Genomic DNA, 22,974 nt, shown 5'->3' with positions numbered 1-22,974 from the left:
AAGTACCACCTCACCAGGACGTACATTTACGTCCTGCGTCCTTAAGGGGTTAAAACCTGTGTAGAGGAAGAGTGGTGAAGCTGTCTATAACAACTAATCAGATAGCTTCTTTCATTGTTAATAGGCCTCTTTTTAATTAAATAAGCTTATTGGTTTCTTTGAACAACTGCACCACTCTTCCTGTACTCAGGTTTTGACAAATCTCTCCTAATGAATACTGTGACAAAGGGGAACACTGATAACTGTATGGTAACCTTAACACATACCTGTCAGATCCCACCCAAAAAAAAATGAAAATGTTACTCAGTACCCTGACCATGTATGTATAACTTTTATGCATCTATCACCTGTTTTTATTAAAATCAATACCTCTGTTCATTAGCTCACAGTGTAAGAAATCATCTCAGGGGAATGAGGCTTGTCCCTTTCTTGTGGTAGTTGGAGGTGATTGATGTCTTCTCATTCAGCCTTGTCCATGAGTCATGGACAAGCCTGATGCTGCTGCAAGACTAATTAGTATCCCAGTTAGTATGGGGACCCCTAGAGGTGGGATTTTCAGGGGTGGTTTTCTTTATTAAATATTCAAAATTTGTTAAACAATACAAAATATCTTTACTTTTCATCAGTAACAACATATAAAAAAGTTTTTAGATCTGACAGTGCCCATTAAGAATAAGACATTTGTCTGTGGAAATATAACATGATCAGGTTATTTCTTTTTTTTTTTTTTTTTTTTTTTTTAATCTCCTGAAAGTACACAGGGAATATTTCAATTGGCTGAAAACAGAAATCCTGAACTGTCCAATATATACCTTATGTATTAATTCACAGTTTTTAACTTTTAAGCTTTGTTTTATGAAATCATGATACCATTTATGAGGTTAATTTTTTTTTTTAACTCTTTCTCCTCTTCTTTCTTTGATATATTAAAGACGTATCTGTGGGAAATGACTAGTGGAGTTGAAGAAATTCCACCTGGTATTGTGAATAAAGAACATATCATCTTTGGGAATATGCAGGAAATCTACGAGTTTCATAATAAGTAAGTATTGTTTGGGGATACTAGCTTTTTCCCCCTTTATGATGCAACAAATGTAAAAAAAAAAATTTCAACTTACTAAAATTGTGGGGTGAAATGCAACCCTACACTCCCAGTACCTACCAAATTTATAAATGTATGTTTTATTTTACTACTTTAAAAAAACAATTTAAGAAAACCTGCATTTTACACATGTTTTTTTGTGTGAAGTCACTTTCTCTATGTAAGTATGAGATGGTCATAGATTTACAGAGAAATGTGGAGCATGGTGTGGCTGTTTAGTCTTGATAGAATGTTTTCATCCAAAGTTTCCCATTATAGGAAGCTGCTTAACCACTGCAGCACTGAGAGTGACATAAGCAGCATAGCTTCCATTGCTGATAAGTGGTTGTTCTCCTTTTAACAGCTTCCCAGACAGTGGCAGCTGCAAAAAAACAGGAGGAGGCTTTCTTTGTTGACTTAGGAAAACCCTGTTAAAGTTGGGGTCACACGTAACTGATCCGCAGCGTATTTTACGCTGCAAATCCACCGGTGTAGCCACGATGTCTGAGTGCATTTGGCGATTTGCAGGCCCCGAGTGTGGCTGCTCGGAGCAGCGCATTGCTGCTGCGAGCAGGCCAGGGGGCAGAGCAATGGGGGATGGGTAGCTTCAGCAATAGCAGGAGGCACAATATGGGTCAGATCAACAGCGGATCCGCAGCATAAAATACACTGCGGATCCGTTACATGTGACCCTACCTATATCATAATTGTGTAAAATACATTTATAAGTTAACATATGTGAACTTGGGTGCACCTCATCTTCTAACTCCAAGACGTACACAGGACATAAAGATCTGCCTGGTACTTGGCACACAAGGATGTACTTGTATGTGTGGAGTCTCACGCTGATGCCCGCCATTAACCCTTCACATGCAGTGATCAATACTGATCACGGCATCTTAAGCATTAGTGGGCTTTCAGAGACTTTTTGGAACACCCGCAGCTCAATCATGGGGTTCCAATAGTCAAGATTGTGGCCAGAGCATCCATTCACCTGCTCCAGGGCCACTCAGTTGATTTTTTTTTTTTATTGCCTTCCTCCTGCAGACCATAGAAGTAGATTTCCAATGTCACTGATCAGTGCTATGTCTTTTCGTAGCGCTGAACAGTAATAGCAATCCAAAAATTGCTATATATAGTCCTCTATCTGTTTAAAAATAAACAAGTACGGTATTTCCCCAATAAGAACTAAATCACCACTTTTTCCCATTTTACAAAAAAAAAAATGTAAAAACAGTAACATAATAATTTCTGATCACAGGAAAAAAGGGAATAAAAAGTGATCAAAAAGTCACATTAAAAGTCACAATAAGTAGACAAAAATTGTACTGATAAAAACTACAAAACTTGGCGCAAAGATATGAGACCTCACACAGCCGTGTATATGGAAAAATAAGAGCATTATAGGGTGTCGAGAGAGAGAGAGAGAGCAATTTTAAACACATTTTTGTTTAAAAAAAATGTACTTTTTTTTTTTTTATCTGTACAATAATAAAAAGGCATATATTTATGGGTATCATTCTAATTGTATGGACTGACAATATAAAGAAAACATGTCAGTTTTACCATAAAGTTCACCGCGTAAAGACAAAAACCCCAAAAGTTCCAAAATTGCAATTTTCTTTTTAATTTTCCACCACAAATAGTATTTTTGGTTATGCAATACATTTTATGCACAGTCGTGGAAAAAAAAAGCTTTCATAAGGGTCCGTAAATCGGAAAAAATAGGAGTTATGACTCTTAAAGAGCGAGGAGAAATAAATGAAACACTATGAAAAAATGGTGTCCTGAAGGCAAAAATGAGCTGTGTCCTCTTTTTATTTGTTTTGATATAAATGCTATTCATTTGGAGAGTTTATAGACCTTTAATTTTTTCATTTTATTCATATTTAGTTTTTTGTTTTAACAATAAGAATATAAAATAGAATTTTAGGAATGTTTGTATATTTATTAAAAAACTTAACATAACTGAATTTAATAGTGTTACTAAACCTGCTACAGTAGCCAGTGAGGTGCTGTGATCTGTGCCCCCTACCACAAAGCGTATTCAAGTGGCAACTATATATCAATACAGCCTATCAACTCATTGTGCTGTCATCTCTGCCACTCAAAAACCATATAGAAGTTACACGTATCTACCCTGTAGTGTTAATACAGTTCTGGGGCATTTAATATTGTTCCGCAAACACCTTCAGTACTCAATGTGCTGTCATCTTTTCCAAGCAAAAAGCGCTCAAAGCTTTGAAAATCAGATTTGACAAGTAGGTTGGTAAAAATTCACCCAAAAAATGTCTGTAAAAGGAGTTACGGATAGAGGTAGACAGTTGGCGGTAAAAATGTTTGTGGCAGTACTAGTACAGGTAGCGGCAACAGCAGCCAAGTTTTGTGTTGTAGTATTGGCAGCCGCATCAGCCATCCCAATTCTCACAGCCTGAGAGAAGTTATGTGGTTTCACAGGATGATCCGGCTTTACTGGAATATTTATGTTATACAACTTTTGAGGAGGACCAGCGGGACTGGTGGTGGGGATACTGTAAAGTGTCAAGGTGGTAATGCTAAAGGGAAGCAAGGAGCTTAAGAAGTTCATGCAGAGAGGAGTAGTGTGGAGGAGTTTGATGTTGATGATAACTTGGTGTTGGACAGGACATGGGAACCACCTGGACATGAGCTGACGTGTTTAAAGGGGTATTCCAGGCCAAAACTTTTTTTTTATAAATCAACTGGCTCGAGAAAGTTAAACAGGTTTGTAAATTGCTTCTATTAAAAAATCTTAATCCTTCCAATAGTTATTAGCTTCTGAAGTTTTCTGTCTAACTGCTCTCTGATGATTCACATCCCGGGAGCTGTGTAGTTCCTATGGGGATATTCTCCCATCATGCACAGCTCCCGGGACGTGACATCATCATTGAGCAGTTAGACAGAAAACTTCAGAAGCTAATAACTATTGGAAGGATTAAGATTTTTTAATAGAAGTAATTTACAAATCTGTTAAACTTTCCGGAGCCAGTTGAGATATATATATATATATATATATATATATATATATATAAAGGTTTTGCCTGGAATACCCCAAGCAGGAGGGTAGTGGCAGCATCAGCTAAGAAGGGCATAGCCGAGGTAGAGGAAAAAAAAACTGTAAACCATAATAGGCTATGGGCTGCTGGTCTGATGAGCTCGGGTGACAGCGATGCTGCTGCATGTTCAGTTTCTATAAAAAAAAAAAGAAAAAGATGAGGGGCAAAGTCAGGTGGTGCATTCTCTGTCCAATATTCTGCTGTGGGGAACTTCTTTTCTGCCTTACCCGATGCAGAGAACCTGGCAAGATGTCATCTCTACAAACAGAAAGTAAGCCGTGGCCAGGGTCCGTGTGTAGGAACTATGTCTCTACATATGGAGCGTCACCACAAGGCCGCATGGGACAGTTGAGACATCTCACAACGTGAGAAAAACACTGCTGCTGCTGATCTTCCAGATCCCTCCCAACTGTCTTAAAGCCAGGCCTCTTCCACAGGCAGCAAATTTTCGGGACTTTCCTCATCAGTGTTGTGTCCTCCTCCTGTCCAAGCCCATCAGTTATCCATTGGAAAATCCACGTCCTCCAGACAACAGTATTCTCCCAGTCACCCTGTTGGAGTGTGCCTCAATTTGAACCTGGCCAAATTGCAAGTTGTTGTTGACACAGGCTCTTCCATACCATCTTGTTGACTCCATGACCTTCAGGCAACTAATGTGGTGTGCCCAGCCTAGGTGACGCACACCTAGTTTCCATTATTTTGTGAAGAAAGCTGTCCTCTCTTTGCACAATCATGTGGTGCAGAGGGTGGCCCACTCCATGACCTTGTCTGTGTGCAGAACAGTGCATGCTACGGTTGATACGTGGAGTAGTAGCTACAGCTAGGGGAAATACATGGCCAAACAGTTTTAACCCCTTAAGGACTCAGGGTTTTTCCGTTTTTGCACTTTTGTTTTTTCCTCCTTACCTTTTAAAAATCATAACCCTTTCAATTTTCCACCTAAAAATCCATATTATGGCTTATTTTTTGTGTCGCCAATTCTACTTTGCAGTGACATTAGTCATTTTACCCAAAAATGCACGGCGAAACGGAAAAAAAAATCATTGTGCGACAAAATCGAAAAAAAAAAAACATTTTGTAACTCTTGGGGGCTTTCGTTTCTACGCAGTGCATATTTTGGTAAAAATGACACCTTATCCTTATTCTGTAGGTCCATACGGTTAAAATGATACCCTACTTATATAGGTTTGATTTTGTCGCACTTCTGGAAAAAATCATAACTACATGCAGGAAAATTTATACGTTTAAAAATGTCATCTTCTGACCCCTATAACTTTTTTATTTTTCCACGTACAGGGCAGTATGAGGACTCATTTTTTGCGCCGTGATCTGAAGTTTTTATCGGTATGATTTTTGTTTTGATCGGACTTTTTGATCACTTTTTATTCATTTTTTAATGGTATAAAAAGTGACCAAAATACGCTTTTTTGGACTTTGGAACTTTTTTGCGCGCACGCCTTTGACCGTGCGGTTTAATTAATGATATATTTTTATAGTTCGAACATTTACGCACGCGGCGATACCACATATGTTTATTTTTTTTTTTTTACACGGTTTTATTTTTTTTATGGGAAAAGGGGGGTGATTCAAACTTTTATTAGGGAAGGGGTTAAATAATCTTTATTAACACTTTTTTTTTACATTTTTTTTGCAGTGTTATAAGTCCCATAGGGACCTATAACACTGCACACACTGATCTCTCATCCTGATCACAGGCGTGTATAAACACGCCTGTGATCAGTGTTATCGGCGCTTGACTGCTCCTGCCTGGATCTCAGGCACGGAGCAGTCATTCGCCGATCGGACACAGAGGAGGCAGGTAAGGGCCCTCCCGTTGTCCGGTCAGCTGTTCGGGACGCGGCGATTTCACCGCGGCGGTCCCGAACAGCCCAACTGAGCAGACGGGTCACTTTCAGTTTCGCTTTAGAAGCGGCGGTCAGCTTTGACCGCCGCTTCTAAAGGGTTAATACCACACATCGCCGCGATCGGCGATGTGTGGTATTAGCCGCGGGTCCTGGCCGTTGATGAGCGCCGGGACCGACGCGATATGATGCGGGATCGCGGCGCGATCCTGCTTCATATCGCGGGAGCCGGCGCAGGACGTAAATATACGTCCTGCGTCGTTAAGGGGTTAAATAAAATTTTGGTGGTTTCTCAACCTGCTGATTTACGCGACCACTACTAATTCCTATAGTAAACCACTGTGACATGCTGAAGGTTGCTGTTGCAACCTTCCTGCAACCAGCCAGGCCCTGGTAACCTGGCTGGCCAAATTCAAATTGATTTTAAAGGTGTCTCAACCTGCTGCTTTTATGCAGACTTCTACAAATTCCTCCAGTAAGCCACTATGGCATGTTCTGCTGGTAGTTTCAGCCAGGTCTACTCATACATCACCCATGCATGTCAGCATCACCAGTCCAGGAACCTTATAATTGAATTTTTATAATTTGAATTTGAATTTCAAAATGAAAAACCTTAATTGAAACTTTTTCAAATTTAATGTAAAAACCACCACCTTCCTGCTACTACCAGTCATCTCCTTGTTTACGCTATTGACATAAGTCTGCCATTTCATGCTGTATGCTAGTAACATCAGTCAGCCAGCACCTGCTGTATGCTAACAACTACTGGAAACACCAATCCACCGTCACCCTAGTTCCAGCCAGGCCTACATGTACACAACCCATTATTCTCAAATAAAGGGATCATTTTTGGTGCACTTGTTAAAAGCCACTGAGTCTCCCCATGCCTCCATGTGCATATTAACACCAGCAGGCATCTACCGACAGCCAGGGATACTTTATTCCACTTTATTTTGGTGTGAATAAGCCTAAAGACAGGGTGAGATGTAATAGTTACCATGGGTTACTGCATGTCCCCATAACTGAGCCTTAAAAACAATTTAAAACTACTTGAATACATTCCGAACAGTGTTAGACAGGGGTTAAAGAGCTGTTGGGGAGTGTTACAGTGGGGGAAAAAATATTTTAGTTAGCTACCAATTGAGCAAGTTCTCCCACTTAAAAAGATGAGAAAGGCCTGTAATTTTCATCAAAGGTATACCTCAACTATGAGTGACATGAGAAAAAAAATCCATAAAATCACTTTGATTTTAAAAGAATTTGTTTGCAAATTATGGTGGAAAATAAGTATTTGGTCAATAACAAAAGTTCATCTGAATACTTTGTTATATACCCTTTGTTGGCAATCACAGAGGTCAAAGGTTTTCTGTAAGCCTTCACAAGGTTTTCTTTTCCTATTTTTTTTCATTTTATTAACAAATTTTCCAAAGATACAAATCCAAGTAGAACAAAAAAAAATGTGGATAATATCAGGAAGGGCCAAGAGCCAACCATATCCAATACATCACACAAAAACAAGACTAACAATGAAGGAGCTGTGTTAAATCTAGTAAACAAATAAGCCCAAACAAAGTTGCCCGATACGGGACACTAATGCGGTATGATCGGTATGATAACCATATGAGAGCGAAGGAGGCATACCTTCACACAATAACAATTAAAACAATACCAGAGGGCTACAAACATAGGAAGGGAAGGGTAGAAGGGAACATAAAGGGACCACTAAGACAAACACAGAACGAATCACAGAACCAGGGGGGGGGGGGAAGAGAGAGAGGGGAGAAAAAAACAAAAAGGAGAAAGAGCGAGAAAGATCAAGGTGGTTGTCGATCAGAGAAGCAGTCCCAAGGTCCCCAAACTGAGAGAAAAGAGGGTGCAGAATTATTTAATGAGGCTGTGAGGGATTCCAAGGAGCGGATCTCACAGATACAGGCCAACAGATCAGACTCAGAGGGATGGAGAGTTTTCTTCCAGCATTTAGCTATTAGCGTTTTAGCAGCCAGAGCAATAATGCATAAAAAGTTTGAACGGTTTCTTAGAGCGGGATGAGAAAGATGGAGCAGATATATGTGGGGATCTAGCGGGACTAAGACACCCGAGGTATCTAAATGTACCATTTTCCAGTAGTCCCCTATAAGAGGGCAGGACCAAAAGATATGGAACACCGTACCCAAACCCACTCCACAACGCCAGCATTGAGGAGGGATGGCAGGGTTCAGTCTATTTAAGAGTTCAGGGGTGTGATACCAGCCCATGACCATTTTATACTGGCTTTCCTTATATGCTGTGCAGATAGAAGCCTTAGATGCCCTCTCCCAGATAATCCACCATTGAGGTAAGGTGATAGTAGTGTTAAGAGCAGCCTCCCAACGACCCATGTAGCGGGGTAATGGGGATCCCCATCAGGGGGGAAGGAATATATGTCGGAGAGAAGCCCCCATGCTTGAGGTCCACCATGGCACAACCTTTCAAATCCAGTAGGCTGAGAGACAACTGTAGAGCCAGTCGCAGAGGACAGAAAATGCGTAACTTGTAGGTAGCGGTAACGCTCAGACGAGGGGAGATCGCAATGGGCCACTAATTGTTCAAAGGGTAGGAGAGAGAGAGAGAGATGGGATCCACTACATCAGCCCAGCAAAAAAGACTCCTAGAGCCCCATTCCCGCACCATGGGCGATGACAGACCAGCAGGGAAATTGGGATGGTAAAGAAAAGACCACAGAGGTGAAGATAGAGAGAACAGTCTAAACTTTATAGAGCAATAAACCCAAACATACCGAGAGAAGGACATGGGACCCAGGAGAGGAGAGAGAGACAGAAGGTGCCTGCGGTGACCAAAGAAGGGAGTTCGGGTGGATAGGAGCCAACCAGAGATTCTCTAGCTCCATCCATCGACTATACGCATGGTAAGATGACCAGGCCGCAAGATAACGCAGATGGGCAGCCGAATAATAATTGGTCACATCAAGAACCGCTAAACCCCCCCCCCATTACCCTGCTAGCCATCTGAAGACGGTGTCTCTTCTCGTCCTAAATGAAACAGAATATAGCAGATTGAAAAGAGTGCAGGGCGGACAATTGCACTCAAGTCGGCAACGCCTCGAAAATATATAGTAATTTTTGAAGAATCGTCATTTTAACCGCCACAATCGGGCAAAAAAAAAAAAAAGAGCTATATTGCGACCGCCATTTCTCTAGTAAGGCCCCAACTTCCCGGAAAAGGAGGAGATTGTTAGAATAGTAAAGAGAGGTGTAGTGGGAAGTGATGTGGATCCCCAAGTACTTGATGGCAGAGGTGGACCACTTTAAAGAGTAATTAGAGTTCAAGAGAGTAGACATAGATGAGAGAAGATACTACACTGTAGTCATATAGAGCTTTATAAAGGTTAGGAAGAGATAGCAAGGGACGAGAGAGCATGTGGAGAATATCATCAGCAAATAAGCAAATCTTAAATTCTCTATCATGAATGGGGATACCAGTGATGTCAGAGTCCCCCCTGATCAAGACAGCAAGAGGCTCAATGCACATGGCAAACACCAGAGGGGACCGCGGACACCCCTTACTTGTCCCATTAAACAGAGAAAAGGTTGGAGGGGGAACATGAGGGAGTTTGAGGGAAGTAGATGGGGAGGAATAGAGACCCTGCAGAGCAGTTAAAAAGGTACCTGTGATACCAAATTTCTGAAGGCTGGCAAAAAGAAATGGCCACCCCAGCCTATCAAAGGCCTTTTCCGCATCCAGGCTAAGAAGCAACATCTGGTTAGATCTCTGACTAAGTCAACCAGACCCACTACCCTCCTGGTATTGTTTCCACCCTGACGACAGGGGATAAACCCAACCTGATCCTTATGGATGAGGGAGGGGAGAAAGGAGCCTAGTCTGACTGCTAAGACCTTTTGAAAAGAGCTTAAGGTCGGAGTTAAGGAGGGCAATAGGCCTGTAACTAGAGCAATCATGGGGATCATTGCCTGGCTTGGGTAATCCTCGCCCCAAGGAGTGTAAAAAGACTGCGGAATATCCTTGCCCCCATAAAAGAATTGAAAAGAGGGACAAGTTTAGGTAGGAGTATGGAGGAATAAGTCTTCTAGTATAGATAAGAGAATCTGTCAGGTTCAGGGGAGTGTCCAGCTGGAAGGGATTTGAGGACATCAAGGAGCTCCTCCTCAGTAATAAGTGCATTGAGAGCCTCATGATCAGCCCCCGACAGAGTGGGCATGCCGCATCAGGACAGATAAGAATCCAGAGCAGCTGCACGCTCCACCGCATCAGACAGAAGTTGGGAAGAAAGAGAATAAAGACTAGAATAGTAGTTAACAAAATGGCAGGAGATGTCAGCAGGGTGAGAACACCAGGGTGCATAACACCAGAGGAGTCCTTCAGGGCAGAGGGGGATTGAGTAACTGCACGATCACGCAGGCGTCTAGCCAACATGGTATGGGCCTTGTTACCTTTCTCGTAAAAATGCTGTTTGGCGTATAACAACTGTTGCTCCACCCTATGTAGAGCTAGGTCACCCAACTGTGCACGAGCAGTTATCAAGTGCCTCAGGACAGACACAGAAGGTGAGGAGAGTAAAATAACCTCCAGGTGTGTAATTTGTGAGCGGAGTTCCCGAGAGCGAGTCAGAGCATCACGTTTAAGCCGGGCCCCCAATGCAATACAGTGCTCCCTCACCACAGACTTATGGGCTTCCCAAAGGATTGCCTGCGAGGAGACCGTACCCTCGTTAGTGGCAAAGTAATCAGTGAGACACTTCTGAATCGACTCCCGGGAAGACAGTGATTTAAGAAGTCATTGAGATGCCAATGACAACTCTGAAAAGAGGAAGGAGAATGAGAAAAGGAGAGGACAGGGCAGTGGTCGGACCAAGAAATAGGCTCAAGGGAGGCAGTAGAGATCATGCGCACCATGGGAAGATTACAAAAAAAAATTGTCTATACGGGTGTGCAATTAATTGGGGTGCGAGTAAAAACTAAAAGAGCGATCCATCGCATGGTTTATCCACCACAGGTCATACAACGAGAAGGCCAGTATGATCCGCCTAAAAATGGTAGCCAGGCACAAATGGGTAGGAGAAACATGAGTGTCAGTGAGGGAATGACGGTCCATAGAAGGAGAGAAAATAAGATTAAAGTCCCCCCCCCCCCTAGCAACCAAGCAGAAGAAGGGTATTTATGGAGCTTATTTATGGAGGAGAGGATCCTATGCAGGAACGGTATTTGTGATGTGTTAGGGGCATAAATATTAGAGCAGAAGCGGGACCCCACCCAGGACCCACTCCACCACTACATAGCGCCCCTGTGGGTCGAGAGAGCAAGAGGAGACTTGTAACGGGCAAGAGCGAGAGACGAGAATAGCGGTCCCAGCAGTCTTCCTATCAGGGACAGCAGAGTAGGCTTGAGGAAAGAGGTGATGAAGAAATTGAAATGATCCAGAACGGTCAGTGTGTCTCTCCTGCAGGAAAACTGTTGGCCCGAAGCTCAACCAACTCCAGCTGCAGCAGACGTCTCTTAGAGGGGGAGTTAAGGCCCTTAAAGGGGTATCCCATGGCAAAACTTTTTTTTTTATATATCAACTAGATCTGAAAAGTTAAACAGATTTGTAAATTACTTTGATTAAAAAATCTTAATCCTTGCAATAGTTATTAGCTTCTGAAGTTGAGTTGTTTTTTTCCGGGAGCTCCCGGGACGGGACATCATCATTGAGGAGTTAGACAGAAAACTTCAGAAGCTAATAACTATTGAAAGGATTAAGATTTTTTAATAGAAGTAATTTACAAATATGTTAAACTTTCCGGAGCCAGTTGTTATATAAAAAAAAGTTTTTGCCTGTAATACCCCTTAATGATGGAAAGAGGAAAATAGCCAATGAAGAGTTATAGTCACAGATGACCTTGGATGGACCTCAGCAGAACCACAGAGAAGCGAGAGGAGGACCGGGACCTCGGAGATAGACAAGGAAAAGCGACCTGAGGGAAAAGAAGAGCGGGGAGGAGAAGGACAAAACGGACAACTAAAGGACCAACAGACAGACGGTAGACAAACAGGACAACACACCAAAAACAACACAGAGAATAGAAACGAACCATTGACCAATAGGCCAATGTAGAGGCCAAGGCATCAGAATGGATCGGTAGCCAAGGCATGAGCAAGCCATTGCTATAGACTCGAGAGGGGAAATGGAAGGACACCACCAAGGAGGGACTGTCCAAAACGGTAAACCCCCTGCCACAAGGCCACAGCAAGGAAAATACAATCTTGCAGAAAAATTTAACTACAGGTTACCAATAATGCAGGTGAATAATAACAGTAAAAAACTATGCAAAAACATGAGTAGACATCCAAAACATGAGTAGCAATTGCAGTCCGGACAAGACCAAGGAGCATAGAAAGCCTGCAGCTAGGAGCAACAGTGAGAGGACAAAGTGCTACTCGTGACTATTCAGGAGTGAAACCGGGGCACCCCTGGAGGCACGAGGAGGGGGGCATCTTTTGAGACCCAGACCGGCGAGACCGGACAGGTTGCCATACAGGGGGTAAGGGAGGTGGGGGGGGGGGGGGGTGAGTTCCCAGTCCACCATCTGAGGCATTGGCAAGTCCAGGGCAGAACAGAAAGCCTGGAGGTCAGAGAAGGAACGTTAAACAGCAGAGCGTCCATCCTTGAGAGCCTGAAGTGCAAAAGGGAAGTTCCATCTATAAGGCACCTGGTGGGAGTAAAGGACAGCCAGGAGGGGTTGAAGCATCTGACGCTTCCGAAGCATCAGCCAGAACAGGTCTTGATGAATTTGAACAGGGGCACCATCAAAGTCAAAATTCCTCAGTGAGCGAGCTTTAGCCATGATGGCCTCCTTCACTTGAAAATCATGCACACAGCAGATAACGTCTCTAGCGGTGCCTGTATTAGATTTAGGGGGAAGGGCCCTATTAGCTCTGTCCAGTTTGATCTTATGGAAAGGAAGCTCGCCCAGAATCAGAGAAAGATCGCCCGAAGATCGCAGAGAAAGTCAGTTTGGGATGTAATGGTAGAATGGAGCTGGGCAATATAAGCTCTGGTGGTATCATGCGCGTCCTCTAGGCCCTCCACCCGATCAGAAACGTGATGTAGGTCCTGGCGCAGGGACGAAATCTCTGCCAGACAAGTATCCTTCACTTCAGCAATGAGTGAACGAAAGTCCTCCTTTGTTGGAATTTGGGAGAGGAACATGGTGAGGTCTGGTAGAGTAGAGGTGAGTGCGGGCAAACCGGAGCAAGGCAGGTCACCCACAGAGTGAGCATCCCATGAGGTAGAAACCAGCCCTGGCGGAGAATGCAGCAGGGGCCCAAAGGAGTGAGGAAGCGACCCCTGTGAGGACAGACATTTTGCTCGACACACAAACTCTCTGCGGCTTATGTGAGGCCACAGTGGGACAGCAGGAGGGCCCAGGGGCACTGAGGGTGGGGGTGCCGGAGATCCTAACCCCACTAAAGTAGGCAGCTGATGAGAGGGATGTGCAGATCCCAAGGCAGGGGAGAGAGGTAAGGGGGAGGCTGAGCAAGGAGCAGTAGCTGAGGACAGCCGGGGTCAGGATGGAGGAGACTGCAATCACCTCACTACGGTCACCCAAGATGGCGGGCCTGCGCTCCTGCAGGGAGAAGAGGGCACAGCCCCTACAGGTAGAAGGAGCTGGTGGGCGTCTCAGATGTCGCAGCCCCTGTCAGGCTGGGGACCATGATCACTCACCCCCAGATCCAGGCAGTCCGGAACCACAGGAGTTAACTCAGGAGGAGAGGTGGCGGCGGCAGCAGACTTATGGCGGCACCACAGTACAGTGGAGGGATGGCTGGTCTGAATCGCGGAACCCACACAGGAAATGTGCGGCAGCTGCAGGGAAGATGTCCCCTGAGACTCCGGTGCAGACAGGCGGAGAGCAGGAGGATAGCAGGTCTTGGGGCTTGAAGAAACGGACAGATGCATCCGGGTGGCGTGACAGGTAGCTGGATAGCTGAGGAAGGGTGCTCTGGGCTTACGGGAGGTCCTCCCCATTTAGTGTAGCGGGGTCACCAGTAGCTTTAGCGCTGATATAGGGCCGTGGGAGCCGACCAAGAGAGCAACCATACTCGTCGGCACCAAGCCACGCCCCCCAACCCTTCACAAGGTTTTCACACACTATTTCTGGTATTTTGGCCCATTTCTCCATGCAGATCTCCTCTAGAGCAGTGATTTTTTGGGGGGCTGTTGCTTGGCAACACTGACTTTCAACTCCCTCCAAAGGTTTTCTATGGGGTTGAGATCTGGAGACTGGTTAGGCCACTCCAGGACCTTAAAATGCTTCTTACGAAGCCACTCCTTTGTTGCACAGGCAGTGTGTTTTGGATTATTGTCACGCCGAAAGACCCAGCACCGTTTCATCTTCAATGCCCTGGCTGATGATGGAAGGAGGTTTTCACTCAAAATCTCACGATACATGGCCCCATTCATTATTTCCTTTACATGGATCAGACGTCCTGGTCCCTTGGCAGAAAAACAGCCTCAAAGCATGATGTTTCCACCCCCATGCTTCACTGTAAGTATGGTGTTCTTTGGATGCAGCTAAGCATTCTTTCTCCTCCAAACACGACGAGTTAAGTTTTTACCAAAAAGTTCTACTTTGGATTCATCTGACCATATGACATTCTCCCAAATCCTCTTTTGGATCATCCACATGCTCTCTAGCAAACTTCAGACAGGCCTGGACATGTACTAGCTTAACCTGTTAGGGACGAAGGGCATACCTGTACACCCTTCACCCGCTCCCTTTCTATAATGCGGGATCACGCTGTGACCCCGCAACATAGCGGGTCGGACCCGTGACTAATAGTGCGCGTCACTGATCGTGGTGCCACGCGCTATTAACCTTTTAGACGCGGCAATTGAAGTTGATCGCTGTGTCTAAAGTTAAGAAATATGCTTCACGGCAGCTCAGTCGGGCTGATCGGGACCACCACGGTGTCCCGATCAGCTGTACCGACACGAAGAGGGTCCCTACCTGCCTCCTCGCTGTCAGATTACCGAATGACTGCTCCGTGCTTGAGATCCAGGTAGAAGCAGTCATGCGACAGAATCACTGATCAATGCTATGCTATTGCATAGCAGTGATCAGTGTAGGAAATCAGTGTAATGCATGCTATACCCCTAGAGGGGGCTATAGTAAAAAAAAAAAAAAAAAAAAAAAGTTATAAAATATAAAAAAGTTAAGATCATTTAACCCCTCCCCTAATAAAAGTTTGAATCACCCCCTTTTCCCATTAAAAAAAACTATAAATAAAAATAAACATGTGGTATGGCCATTTAAATGTCTGAACTATAAAAATATATTGTTAATTAAACCGCACAGTCAGTGGCATACGCGCAAAAAAAACATTTAGAAGTCCAAAATAGCGTATTTTTGGTAACTTTTTTTATATAATGGAAAAATTAACATAAAGTGATCATAAAGTCCGATAAATACAGAAATGGTCCCGCTAAAAAATTCAGATCACGACACAAAAAAATTTGCCCCCATACTGCCCTGAAGAAAAAAAAAGTTATAGGGGTCAGAAGATGACAATTTTAAACATAAATTTCCGTGCATGTAGTTAATGATTTTTTCCAGAAGTAAGACAAAATCAAACCTAAATAAGTAGGGTATCATTTTAATTGTATGGACCTACAAAATAAAGATAAGATGTCATTTTTACTAAACAATGTACTGCGTAGAAACTGAAGCCCCCCAAAAGTTTAAAAAAAAAGTCCTTTTGTTCTTCAATTTTGTGGCACAATAATTTTTTTTGCACCGTAGATTTTTGAATAAAATGACTGATGTCATTACAAAGTAGAATTGGTGACCCCCCCAAAAAAGCCATCATATTTGGCAGTAGGTGCAAAATTGAAAGGGTTATGATTTTTAGAAGGTGAGGAGGAAAAAACGAAAGTGCAAAAACTGAAAAACCCTCTGTCCCCAAGGGGTTAAGCAGGGAGACACGTCTGTGAGTCCCTGGTGGCGTAGTGTGTTATTGATGGTAGACTTTGTTACTTTGGTCCCAGCTCTCTGCAGGTCATTCACTAGGTCCCCTTGTGTGATTCTGGGATTTTTGCTCACCGTTATTGTGATCATTTTGACACCACGGGGTGAGATCTTGCGTGGAGCCCCAGATCGAGGGAACTTATCAGTGGTCTTGTAGGTCTTCCATTTTCTAATAATTGCTCCCACAGTTGATTTCTTCACATCAGCTGCTTGCCTATTGCAGATTCAGTCTTCCCAGCCTGGTGCAGGTCTACAATTTTTTTTCTTTTGTCCTTAGACAGCTTTTTGGTCTTGACCATAGTGGAGTTTGGAGTGTGACTGTTTGAGGTTGTGTACAGGTGTCTTTTATACTGATAAAAAGTTCAAACAGGTGCCATTAATACAGGTCATGAGTGGAGGAGACTCTTAAGGGTGCGTTCACACGTCGGAATTAAAGAGGAATTCGAGCAGAAAAATTTACGTCCGAAAAATCGAAATTTCATTTTGTGCGAAATTCAAGCGGAAATGCGCGCGGAAAGGGGGAAGAAGGAAGGGGAAGGTTTGTGGGAGACCAAATCGGCCATTTTATGATTGTGCTAGTCAGAAATTAAAGCTGCTAGTGTTATATAAGCCCCAAAATGTCCCGAAAAAAAATCTACAAATGGCTGATGAGTAAAAAAAAGGGTGGAGTGTGGGGTGGAGAATGGGTGTCATCCTTTTTCCATGGACTGTCTCTACTACATTTTTCCGCGCGCATTCCGTGCGAATTTCACTATCTCGGGCGTAATTTTTTTTTCCCATTGACTTCAATTGAATTCTGCTAGCAAATTCCGCTTGAAGAATGAACATGCTCTTTCTTCAAGCGGAATGGAATTCAGCGTCGGAATTACGCTAGCAGAATTTACGCTGTGTGAGCAGGACAGCGGAAATTACATTGAAGTCAATGGCAGAGGAGATGGCAATTCTTTTGGAGCGGATAATTCAAGAGGAATTACTCGAGTAAATTCCTCTTGAATTCCGACGTGTGAACGGGCCCTAAAGGAGAGGTTACAGGTATGTGAGAGCCAGAAATCTTGCTTGTTTGTAGGTGACCAAATACTTGTTTTTACATAGGCATTTACCAATTATTTTATTAGAAATCCTACAATGTGATTTCCTGTATTCTTTCCCCCCCATTCTGTCTCTTATAGTTGATGTATACCTTTGATGGAAAATTACAGGCCTCTCTCATCTTTTAAAGTGGGAGAACTTGCACAATTGGTGGCTGACTAATTACTTTTTCCCCCCACTGTATAAACAAGTTTAGGGGCATATTTCATTGCCAGTTCGAGTCAAACCGAGCCGAACCGAAATCGTGATTTCAAGAAAAGTTTAGTGAGTCCGGCGAACCGAACTTTTCAGAAGTTTGCTCAACTCTAGTCTTCATACCCTTTCCTATGACACTTTAACCATGGTGCATTCTTTTTCTCTTGATCAACTTTGAGTTGTTTCTAAACCTTTATTGGATTACACTTGTGGTAAATTCCGATGCTTGGACTTGATTTGGAAAGAGACACTATTGTCTATCCCTGTCTGCCTGTAGAGCTCAGACAGTATTGTGTGGAGGTACAGATCTAGACAAAGGTACAAAAGAAAATTCTGCACTGAAAGTTCTGCACTGAAGGAGCACAATGGCCTCCATAATTCTTGGTTGGAAGAAGATTGAAACAACCAGGACTCTTTCTAGAGCTGGCTGCCCCTGCAAACTAAGTAATCTTGGAAGGAAGAGCCCTATTAAAGGGGTACTCCCGTGGATTTTTTTTTTTAAATCAACTGGTGCCAGAAAGTTAAACAGATTTGTAAATCACTTCTATTAAAAATCTTAATCCTTCCAGTACTTTTTAGGGGCTGTATACTAAAGAGAAATCCAAAAAAATGCATTTCTTCTGATGTCATGACCACAGTGCTCTCTGCTGACCTCTGCTGTCCATTTTAGGAACTGTCCAGAGCAGCATATGTTTGCTATGGGGATTGTCTCCTGCTCTGGACAGTTCCTAAAATGGACAGCAGAGAGCACTGTGGTCATGACATCAGAGGAAATGCATTTCTTTTTTGGATTTCTCTTTAGTATACAGCCCCTAAAAAGTTCTGGAAGGATTAAGATTTTTTAATAGAAGTGATTTACAAATCTGTTTAACTTTCTGGCATCAGTTGATTTAAAAAAAAAAAAAAAAAGTTGTCCACGGGAGTACCCCTTTAAGGCTGCATTACGTATGGGGACCGGATCCAGTTGGGATGTGGAAAAACCAGGCTCTCCTGTATCCCAGCCGAAAATTGGTAATAAGGAGAGAGGAGCAGCTAAAGGGCTCGTTCACACTGCAGAATCTCCGCTCGCTGAATTCAGCGAGCGGAGATTCCGCCTGGCTGAATACTTCGGTGCTAGGGCCGCGGGGCACTGAGCCGTCGCCATTGACGGCTATGGTCTGCTCGCGGATTCCGCACAAAGAATCAACATGTTCTTTCTTTGCGCCGAACACTTTCAGTGTGAACATGTCTCGCGGAGACCCGTTCACACTAATGTTAAAGTTCACACCGCGGAATTCCACCCGGAAATTCAGCGGCAATTCCGTAGTGTGAACGTACCCAAAGAAATAAGAAGGAAGCTATAAATGTTCCCCCATACATCTGCATTCCGTACCCAGAGAGAGAAACTTTCAATGCCCTAAACCCACCCCACTAAGCATTGTAATGCACAGCAGACCTCCCCACCTTCCATCATTAGTGTAAAGAAATGAGATTTAAACAGAGTACTTTCTTTACCCTACTTCCTATGTTTTGTTGTTTTGTATATCTGTCTAGCTGGTTAGTAGATTAGGTACCTTTACCGATTGCTGCTCTACTAATCAGCGTTCACTGTTCTGGTGTAGGAGAAAAATCACTGGTCTCTCTACCTCACTGGAAAGGTGCCAACCTAGGTAGGGGATCTCCAGTGCCTTTTGCAAATAAAGCCCTGATAAGAAAGCACATTGAAGTTTTATTAAGGTAGTAGCATATTTTGCAACTTTGATGCATGTCTCCCTCCTTCCAAGTGGTCAGACCCCCACCAAATCTATTACCTATTCTGTTAAAATGTGATACTTTCAACTTGAGAGAACATCTTTAAAAAGTACCTGTCACCAAATAAAACCTTTTTAATATAGTGTTCCTTGTGTAATTAGCAGACACTTTCCTATTCACTTGCTATTAAAATTATCAACATAAATATGTTTAAAATGTAATATAAAATAAAATATCCACTAGGAGAATCTGTTCAGCTCCCTGCCTCAATTAACACAGTGAGTTTGGTCTCCTCCCAGCCTGGCTGGAGTCCAAACTCAGGAAGTGCTTCTGTCTGCACTTAGCTTGACAGCTGCACAGAAAGGGAAAGCTCCACAGATTCTCACAAAAAGCTGCACAAACTGAAAGCTGCAGGAGAGCCTCACTGATAGCAATGCAGACTGAAACATACACAGAGCTTAAGGTCTTCTATTCATCACAGCACTGCAATGATGAATAGAAGACCTGTTTTAGGTCCGGTGGGAAAACCGCATACAGGGCAAAAATTAGCTGACCGGAGTCAGCATTTGACTCCGGTCGACTCATTGAAAGGAATTACATATGGGCCTCATATGGCTGGTATACCGGAGCGTCCGGCTATCGCTCTCCCCAGCCGTATAGAGTCCCGTATTGCTGAAAACATAATGTGAACCCAGCCTTATATGATATGACCTACAGCTTCAGCTTTTCTCTTTTTTTTTCTTCCTGTTATTGTAACTCTTACACACTGAAGAGCAGTGTCAGGTTGCATCTCATAGGACACACTACATAATCTGCAAACACTAGATAGAGGCAAGCAGTGTGATCGGTGTTAAAATGCTGCATCTAATTATTGTATGGATTTGCCCATGTCACTGTTCTCCTTGTAGTGACCAGAAGGAAAATCAGACATTCTGTTTCCAGCAACATCCTGAGCTGCCAGGTTATATCTGATAAGTCATGTTGTAATCCTGTAGTTCACAAAATGTCTGTCACACAAGACAGACTGACCTCCTTTCTACGTATTAGTGCATGTAATTTTCTGGGGATAACTTGGCATTATCTGGGTAAAAATTGTTTCTTTTGCTAGTGTTGGGAAGAAATTGCCGAACATGGTAAAAACCTTTGTTTTCCCTCACGTCAGATGTGTAGAAATATCCTTGCTGCCTCTACACACAGTCAATAATTGGTTGCATTGGCTGATATTTATGTGTTCAGCAGCTGTACAGTAACATAAAAAAAAGTGTTTTAAATTACATCAAACTAATTTAGCATTTTTATATTACAGTGTATTTCTTAAGGAGCTTGAAAAATATGAGCAACTGCCAGAAGATGTGGGACATTGTTTTGTTACCTGGGTAATTTCTCTTTATGTAATAAGCACATTTGCTGAAGTTATGAATGCTTAAATGGAAACTGACAGCTGGTTCACCCCCCACTTAACCCAATATACATTGATCAATGGTAGGAAGAAGAGGGTGGGAACAATGGAACTTGCTTAGATTGTGTGACAGTTACAGGTGGAGAACCAAAGGGGTCAGTACTGGGTCCGCTTCTTTTTATTATGTTTATTAATGACCTTGTAGAGGGATCACAGAGAAGAATTTCAATCTTTGCAAGTGACACTAAAATGGGTAAGGTAATCACAGCAGAAAAGGATTACATAATATTACAGAGGGATCCGGGGAAGCTGGAAGCTTGGACACAGACATGGTAAATGAAGTTTATTGTGAATAAACATCTGGGTTATGCACTTAGACTTAAACAAAATGTACCAAATGTACAAAATAATAAAACATAAAGGACAACTACTCCCAAAAAGGACTTGTGAACACTAAGCTCAACTAAGCAGTGATCTGTACTAGGCAGCGGCTGCCAAGGTTAACAAAATCATTATAAACAGTGGGGCAAAAAAGTATAGTCAACCACCAATTGTGCAAGTTCTCCCACTTAAAGAGATGAGAGGCCTGTGTTTTCATCATAGTTATACCTCAACTATGAGTGACATAATAAGAAAAAAAAATCCATAAAATCACATTGTCTGATTTTTAAAGAATTTATTTGCAAATTATGGTGGAAAATATGTATCTGGTCAATAACAAAAGTTCATCTCAATACTTTGTTATATACCCTTTGTTGTCTGTAAGTCTTCAAGGTTCTCACACACTGTTGCTGGTATTTTGGCCCATTCCTCCATGCAGATCTCCTCTAGAGCAGTGATGTTTTTGGGGTTGTCGCTGGGTAACACAGACTTTCAACTCCATCCAAAGGTTTTCTATGGGGTTGAGATCTGGAGACTGCTAGGCCACTCCAGGACCTTGAAATGCTTCTTACGAAGCCACTCCTTCGTTGCCCCCGCAGTGTGTTTGGGATCTCACGATACATGGCCCCATTCATTCTTTCCTTGACACGGATCAGTTGTCCTGGTCCCTTTGCTAAAAACAGCCCCAAAGCATGATGTTTCCACCCCCATGCTTCACAGTAGGTATGGTGTTCTTTGAATGCAACTCTTTCTCCTCCAAAACATGATGAGTTGAGTTTTTACTAAAAAGTTCTACTTTGGTTTCATCTGATCATATGACATTCTCCCAATCCCCTTCTGGATCATCCAAATGCGCTCTAGAAAACTTCAGACAGGTCCGGACATGTACTGGCTTAATAAGGGGACACGTCTGGCACTGCATGTTTTGAGTCCCTGGCGGCGTAGTGTGTTACTGATGGTAGACTTTGTTACTTTGGTTCCAGCTCTCTGCAGGTCATTCCCTTGTGGTATTTGGATTTTTGCTCACCGTTATTGTGATCATTTTGACACCACGGGGTGAGATCTTGTGTAGAGCCCCAGATCCGGGGAGATTATCAGTGGTTTTGTGTGTCTGCTTGCATATTGCAGATTCAGTCTTCTCAGCCTGGTGCAGGTCTACAATTTGGTTTCTAGTGTCCTTCGACAGCTCTTTTGTCTTGGCCATAGTGGAGTTTGGAGTGTGACTGTTTGAGGTTGTGGACAGGTGCCTTTTATACTGATAACAAGTTCAAACAGGTGCCATTAATACAGGTAATGGGTGGACAACAGAGGAGACTCTTAAAGAAGTTACAGGTCTGTGAGAGCCAGAAATCTTGCTTGTTTGTAGGTGACCAAATACTTATTTTCCACCATAATTAGCAAATAAATTCTGTAAAAATCAGACAGTGGGATTTAATGGATTTTTTTTTCTCATTATGTCTCTCATAGTTGAGTAATTCCTATGATGAAAGTTAAAGGCATCTCTCATCTTTTTAAGTGGGAGAACTTGCACAATTGGTGCTGACCAAATATTTTTTGCCCCACTGTACATCGAGAGAGGCATATAGGCTTGTGACAAGAACTAAGATTTCTCTGGGTATAAATCATAGTCAGACAACATATAGTATTGTGTCCAGTTTTGGCCATCTGCATATAAAAAAAGACATGGCTGAACTGGAGAGGGTGCAGAGGAGGGTGACAAAGTTGTGGTGGAATACAGTACCAAGACAGGTTATCAAGCTTAGGGTTATGTAGTGTGGAAAAAAGACAATGTACAAATCTATGAATGTACAGTACAGAGATCTTTCTAGTGATCTTTTTATACCTAAGCTGTTAACCATGGCAAGAGGTTGACAAGGGGTCATCCTCTACGTTTAAAGGAAAGAAGGTATCACCGTCATTACAGATGGCGATTCTTAACTGTAATAGCAGTGAGACAATGGAACATTATGCCATACAATGTTGTGATTTCTGCCTCAATAAACATGTTCAAGCGGGGCCTGGATGGTTTTGTTTGAAAAAAAAAATATATATATTAAAGGTTATGGATTTAAGATTTATGTGGATAGAACATTGAGTCAGGGATTTAGGGTATTCTGACATGTTGCAGCCAGAAAGGAATT

The 22,974-nt window shown here is 42.9% G+C and overlaps 1 protein-coding gene across 4 annotated transcripts in view; it reads left to right on the top strand.

Annotated features, from left to right (window-relative positions):
* The window catches only part of TRIO (trio Rho guanine nucleotide exchange factor), a 748,009-nt gene that overhangs the window by 420,293 nt on the left and 304,742 nt on the right, over positions 1-22,974 (top strand). For all 4 annotated transcript variants that reach the window (XM_056520137.1, XM_056520140.1, XM_056520138.1 and 1 more), the window contains exons 26-27: positions 933-1,042; positions 20,360-20,429. In XM_056520137.1, coding sequence (XP_056376112.1) covers positions 933-1,042; positions 20,360-20,429 — 180 coding nt within the window. The remainder of the gene's footprint in view (positions 1-932; positions 1,043-20,359; positions 20,430-22,974) is intronic.

The sequence above is a fragment of the Hyla sarda genome, chromosome 5 (assembly GCF_029499605.1).
Source record: "Hyla sarda isolate aHylSar1 chromosome 5, aHylSar1.hap1, whole genome shotgun sequence".
NCBI classification, from domain to species: Eukaryota; Metazoa; Chordata; class Amphibia; order Anura; family Hylidae; genus Hyla; species Hyla sarda.
The sequence above is the reverse complement of the archived record's forward strand: the minus strand, read 5'-3'. Positions and strand labels throughout refer to the sequence as shown.